The 6,306-nt window shown below is 55.1% G+C and overlaps 1 protein-coding gene across 1 annotated transcript; it reads left to right on the forward strand.

Moving 5' to 3' along the window:
- The first annotated feature begins 3 nt into the window (after window positions 1–3).
- RRAS (RAS related) lies at window positions 4–3,946 on the forward strand. The gene is made up of 6 exons (XM_074316089.2): window positions 4–271; window positions 2,115–2,202; window positions 2,289–2,391; window positions 2,473–2,581; window positions 3,405–3,523; window positions 3,600–3,946. Exons 1-6 carry the CDS (start codon window positions 119–121, stop codon window positions 3,682–3,684), a joined length of 657 nt encoding a protein of 218 aa, XP_074172190.1. The 5' UTR covers window positions 4–118; the 3' UTR covers window positions 3,685–3,946.
- Window positions 3,947–6,306: the final 2,360 nt, after the last annotated feature.

Here is a 6,306-nt window from a genome sequence, read left to right on the forward strand (position 1 = left end):
CTTGTGCCCTTCTTGCCGGAGCTCATGATTATGCAGTAGCCTTATTAGCGTGGCCCGCCCCTAGGCCCCGCCCGGCTCCCCCCCAGGCGGTAGCGGCGGCGGCGGCAGCGGTGGCGACATGAGCAGCGGGGCGGCGTCCGGGACGGGGCGGGGGCGGCCCCGGGGCGGGGGGCCGGGACCTGGGGACCCCCCACCCAGCGAGACACACAAGCTGGTGGTCGTGGGCGGCGGCGGCGTGGGCAAGAGTGCGCTGACCATCCAGTTCATCCAGGTAGTGGGCCCTCACCCGGGGGGTGCCCCCGGGATCCAGAACGTAGCCCTTGGGGGGAATCCCTGAGACCCCGATTTCCCCTCCATCCATCACTGAGACCCTCCTATGAGGCCCTCTAATCTTAAAAATTCCCCTCAGATTGTGACCCTGAGCGCCCCAGGACCTCCACCCCCCTACATGAGGGACCTTCCTCCTATACTCATCCTGAGACCCACCGTCCCTCCTCCCAGAACCCCCCTTCCCTGCTGACCTGGGAGCACCTCCTGGGAGCATCCTAAATCCATGTCACCGCATTCTGACCCTAAGCACTCTCGTGTGTCCCCCCGTAGGTGCCACTTTCCCTCACCCCGAGCCCCATCTCCCCCAAATCCTAGACTCCAGCTTCCCTTCTGAGCCACCCAGAGCCTAACTAGGAGAAAGCCTGTGCCCAAAGCCCTTGAGATGATTCCAGTCTGGATGCTTAGCTCCTTCAGAGACCTCCCTGAATCTAGAAATTATGCCCAGACTGTTCTTGCGGCCAATCTGGGACCACTCTCTAAAAGAGGCACCCTCAGACCCTAGAGAGTTCAAATAGATCCTGCTGGCTGGCTCTTCCAGAGAACTGTAAGACCCCCAAGTCTTGTGGCTCCCCCATCCTACCAGACCCAGACCTCCACCCTCCCCCAAGGAAAACCAACCACTCCTCCATCTTGAGTTCTCCACTCCAATTCTATGAGCCCCTCTCAGAAACTCTGGTTAGCCTCCAAATCTCCATGGAAGAAGCCCCCAGATTCTTGATACCCCCAGAAAGATCCACTCCTTGGGAGTGTCTCTGACCCCATAAATGCGTGTCAGGGTCTCTAAGACTCTAGACACACCTGAGCTTCTCCAGAGGTGCTCTGAATACACACCCCTAAATCTCCCAGGGCCTGGTCCCTACACCCTCCCTCCAGCACAAGCCTCAACAAGCACCCCTCCAGAAGACTGGATGCAGCCCTCAGACCCCCAACTACCAGATCTCCCCTTCTCTACTGAAAATCCACCCCTGTCCAGGAAATCTCCACCCCATTCCCAAGGGAAACACCCACCCTCCCACCTCAGAGAAACCCTAGAAAGGTGTCTGCTCCTAAGACGCTACTGCAGAGGCCCTTGGGTCCCAGACCCATTAAGAGACCCCAGCCAAGCCTGCATGGGAGCCCTTGTCTGCGTAGAGAAAGGCACCCCCATCCCTAGGCCCTTATCCCTAGGGGCAGACCTGAAGCTGTCCAAAGGCCTGGCGGGAGGCGGGCGGGACGCAGGAAGGGAGGGGCCCAGCCTTAGGGCGGGGCAGTTTCTCCACAGTTGGATTGGAATTGGGACCTTCCCCTGGGAGGAGACACTAAAAGCCGCCCAAGGAGCAGGGGGGGCGAGAAGGAGGGGGGGGGGAAAGGGAAGAGAAAAGGGGGGAGGGAGAGAAGTAGACAGGCAGATATTCTGGCTCCCAATAACTGAGAGAATACTATGTCCAGGGAATATGTTAAATGCGTAGATGTCAAATGGATTTTCCCCTGAATCTCACAAACACTGGATTAAGTGTAGTGCTATATTTACCCTCATTTTCCACATGAGGAAACAAGTCCTAGAGGGGAAGCGATTTGTTCAATGCCACACATCCAGGACATAATAACGATTTGGGAGATGTACTTTATAACAGAGAGGACCAGGAAAGCCTTAGGGACGGGGCTGGGGGGAGGGGGAGGGACAGAGAGCCAGAGAGAGAGATTCAGGTTCAGAGAGGGTGGGCAGAGAAAGGTGGACCCCAGGGGCAGGGCTATGCCATTTCTGCTGGGGCATTACAGAAAGTGTCCTCTCCTCACCCCACCAGTCCTACTTCGTGTCTGACTACGACCCCACCATCGAAGACTCCTACACAAAGATCTGCACCGTGGATGGCGTCCCCGCCCGACTGGACAGTGAGGGTGGCAGGGAGTGGATGGGGGGATGGTGGGGGTGTCTAGGGAGATCTCGGTCCCCACAGTAGCCCTCTCCCCCTCTGCAGTCCTGGACACTGCGGGTCAGGAGGAGTTCGGCGCCATGCGGGAGCAGTACATGCGCGCTGGGCACGGTTTCCTGCTAGTGTTTGCCATTAACGACCGGCAGAGGTGAGAGGAGCCGGGAGGTGGCAAAGCAAGAGGGGACAGCGGCTGAGCGGCTGAACCTCACGCCTCCTGCTTCATCTGCAGTTTCAATGAGGTGAGCAAGCTCTTCACGCAGATCCTCCGAGTCAAGGACCGCGACGACTTCCCCATCGTGCTGGTCGGGAACAAGGCAGATCTCGAAACACAACGCCAGGTCTGGGACCCCCTGGGACCCCATCTCAGCCTGGGAGGTCCTTCCTTCCTGTGCACCTCCTGCCTCTCTTCACATCAGCATCCTCCTCTGGCTCTTGCAGTCCTGCTCCCTTTATTGTCACACACCTCACTAGATGTGTTGCCACCAAGTCAGACCTTCTGAGTCCCCAGCATTGCATATAGGAGTTCCCAGGAAAGGTGGCTGGATGGACAAAAGGGCTCTTCCCCATATCCAGGTCAATTGGCCCTGACTGCCCCATTCCCGCCCCTTGTTCCCACCTGGACCCTTGCGCCACCCGCCTGTTTCTCCCCTCCAGTGTTTCCCACTGGGTACCCGCTACCCCGGCCCTTTCCCCTGCTCCCAGCCCTCTATGGCTCCCCAGCACCCCTGGGAGAAAACCTCAGCTCTTCCACCTGGGGCTTGATGCCCACCGTGGTCTCATACCTTCCTTTCTCTGCTTTCACCACCTCCCTATACATAGAGACTATGTGATTTCCACACAGAGCGCATACTAAGCCTTTGGGGATTTCCAACCTTTGGGAACTCGGCTCCTGGCAGAGGCCAGGAGTGCCCTGACTTCTCTGCCCGATGAACTGTTATCTAATGCTCAGGAGAGCAAACCTCTGTGTGCCCTTCCCTTACTCCTTTCTTAGATGCTGCCCACCCCCCTCGGCGTCCCCCTCACCATCTCCCTGGAACTTTTCCTCTCCGCTTGAGCCCCCATAATATGTAATTCCCGATCAAGCACAGTCTTTCTGCATCCCACCCACACTGGGACCCCTCTGAGTGCAAAGACCTGACTTTCCCCCCTGTGCCCCCACAGGTCCCCCGATCTGAAGCTTTCGCCTTCAGTGCCTCCCACCACGTGGCCTACTTCGAGGCCTCAGCCAAACTGCGGCTCAATGTAGACGAGGCCTTTGAACAGCTGGTGCGGGCTGTCCGGTGAGCGGAGGAGCCCCCTTCCTGTTGTCCTTGTCCCCAAGCCCTGGAGCCCAAACTCACCAGCATCTTCCCACAGGAAGTACCAGGAACAAGAGCTCCCACCCAGCCCGCCCAGTGCCCCCAGGAAGAAGGATGGGGGCTGCCCCTGCGTCCTCCTGTAGCCCAGGCATGAGAGGAAAAACCAGCACAAGCTCTAGGGACCAGCTGCCCCCACCAAGCCTGTTTCCCCTTCTGGGTCTCCCAGGATACACTACACCCCCACCCGTAATTCCTGGCCTCTTCTAGGCCACCACCACTGTGTGCCTTCTGCCAATGCCTCCTTTCCCCACCCAAGCCCCTGGGATGGGGGTGAGGGGCTCCCGGACATCCGGGTCACTGCTGTATATAACCTCCCTGCCCCCGAAATAAACGTCACTGCCAGTATCAAGAAGTGCTTTTTTTTTTGAAAGGGAAAAGGGCTGATGGGAGGTAGGTGAACTCAGGGCACACACCCTAAAGCCTTGCCCCACCTAGAACCATGAGATCTAGAACCCTTTGCTTGGTGGGGGGCAGGGGCCATAGAAAACAGGTGAGCCAGACAACTGGACTCCCCACTTCCCCTTCAACTGGGTGATTCCACTGTTTTCTGTCTCAGTGGGCACTTGTTGGGATGAGGTTTAACATCTGATTTTTTTTTTTCTTTGCTCCATTCAATATGGTAACCAGAAGCTGTGACTATCCAAGTAAAATAAAAAATTTGGTTCCTCAGTCACACTAGCCTTATTTCAAGAGTTCAGTATTCACATGTGGCCAGTGGCTACCCTAATGGACAAGGCAAATATGAAACATACCCACCATTGGAGAAAGATCAATTGGACAGTGGTATTCTAGAAGGTACTGATCTTGGAGACAGGTAGCAACTGCTACAAACACTGCCGCCTCCCCACCCTCCAATGTACATTGAGAAAGGCCTTTTGGCTGGAGGAGGGAGAAGGGACAGGTGGGCAGAATGGTATCCAAGCAGCCAGCTGGCAAGTTCTCAGTTCCACAAAGTTCCCATTTGGGCTGACATCAGAGTCTAAACCCTGAATCCAACTTGGGGCCAGTGTGCACACACTCCATTTGAGGGCTAAAGTGTGGGGCATCTTAAGGCCACTGCAATTAAGTTGCTAACACACTTCATTCTGGGAGCCCTTGATTCTCCCATTCAACCCTGCACCCCCAATTATGTGCTTTGTTTGCTAACCTGGAAAGCTGGAGCCAGAACTGGAGACTACCGCTCACCCAGCTCCTAAGCCCAGTTGACAGGTGTCTTTGAACCCCAACATTTACTCCACACACAGGACCAGAAACCTCAACCCAAATGTCCCCAGGCTCTGGAACTTTGACCTCCACCTGATTGTCACCAATGATCCGCTACTCGCCCTCTCACATCTGGTAAATTTCCACAGAATCTCTGGGCCCCAATCCCGAAAAGCTCCCCTCACACCCACCCAGAACCCACTTCCTGGTCCTAGGATAGATTCTAGTCCTGCATAGGCCCTGGCAGCACACTGTCTGGGTTCAAATTCAGCTCAGCCATCTCAGTAATCTCACCTGTAAAATAGGGTTGACCACAGAGCTTCCCAGAGGCCTTTGGGAGTCAATGTGTAGATGAGCCCAGCACCTGGGACATACTAAGTGCTGTCTCAGTGACCGAGCCCCAGTGTTCTCCTGCCCCAGAACCATGAATGTCTCTCTGTATTCCAGATTAGAACAGTGATTAGCTGAATATCCCTTTCCGGGTTTCATTATCACAGAATCCTTGGCCTGTGTTCAACCTTCCGCCCTGGGAATAAGGGTGGCTCAGATGTATTGTGCAGCAAGTTCACTCCCCCAGAACCTCTGCTCACCAAGGGCCCACCCCTGCAGGATGAGGACAGTGGAGGGATGTTTTTATTAGTTTCCAGACAAGATCTGACACCTCCACCTAGGCCCCAGCCAGGGGTAGGCACTCTCCTCACACAAGGTGTGAATCCTTTCTGCATTGCCTAACAGGGCCAAGTTCATGGCAGGGACACCCCGTTTCTTCAAGGACCAAGATGCACTTTGAGAAACTGATGAAAGCTACTGCTTGCCCCCAGAAAAAGGCACAAACCCACAGGACAACTGGCAGGCCATTTTTGGAAGGTTTGCAACCACCATTCCAAAGCTCATCACACTACAGTGACGAGGCTGGAACAGCCGAGTTGGCATCTCCCTAGGAACGTGTGTGCCCGAGTCTCTCTGGTTCCTGCCCTCCCCTGGGATCTGGCAGGCCTTCAGTGATTATATTTCTCAGGGTTTTGATGTCCATCTCTTTATCCATCTTTGTCGTCCTCTTTTTCCTTCTTGCAATCTCTTGGACCTCTGACAAACCTCTTGGAGTCTCCTGCTATGGGTAGCAGGAACTAAGCGCTGGGCGCTGCTGAGTACTTCAAACACGGTTTTTTCACCTTGACAAAAGCCCATTTTACAGATGATAAGGCTGAGGATGGGGGTACTATTTTCCAACTCGCCTACTTAGTGCTGGAGCTTGGATTCAGTCTGGGCAGTTGAATTCCAAAAGCCAACCACAGGGTTATTTTAACCCACCATCCAACTTCTGAACACTCCATCCACTTTCTATCCCAGAGCTGACCTGGGACAACACTGATCCTGGAACCTTTGGCTCCAGCTTGACATCCCAGTCCAGAACCTTAAATATGCTACATCCCCAACATGGTACAGGCCACAGTTCAAAGACACTAACGGTTCATTCACAATGCTCTTAGCTGATTTAAGAT

This window comes from Rhinolophus sinicus, chromosome 8 (genome assembly GCF_057876585.1).
Source record: "Rhinolophus sinicus isolate RSI-liver-muscle chromosome 8, RSI-T2T, whole genome shotgun sequence".
Classification (NCBI taxonomy): domain Eukaryota; kingdom Metazoa; phylum Chordata; class Mammalia; order Chiroptera; family Rhinolophidae; genus Rhinolophus; species Rhinolophus sinicus.

Bases quoted from the DNA above. Each gene is read 5' to 3' on its own strand.
- RRAS (XM_074316089.2), top strand. From the start codon at position 119: ATGAGCAGCGGGGCGGCGTCCGGGACGGGGCGGGGGCGGCCCCGGGGC. The intron at 272-2,114 runs GTAGTGGGCCCT...TCACCCCACCAG, and splicing joins TGACCATCCAGTTCATCCAG to TCCTACTTCGTGTCTGACTA. The intron at 2,392-2,472 runs GTGAGAGGAGCC...CTTCATCTGCAG, and splicing joins GCCATTAACGACCGGCAGAG to TTTCAATGAGGTGAGCAAGC.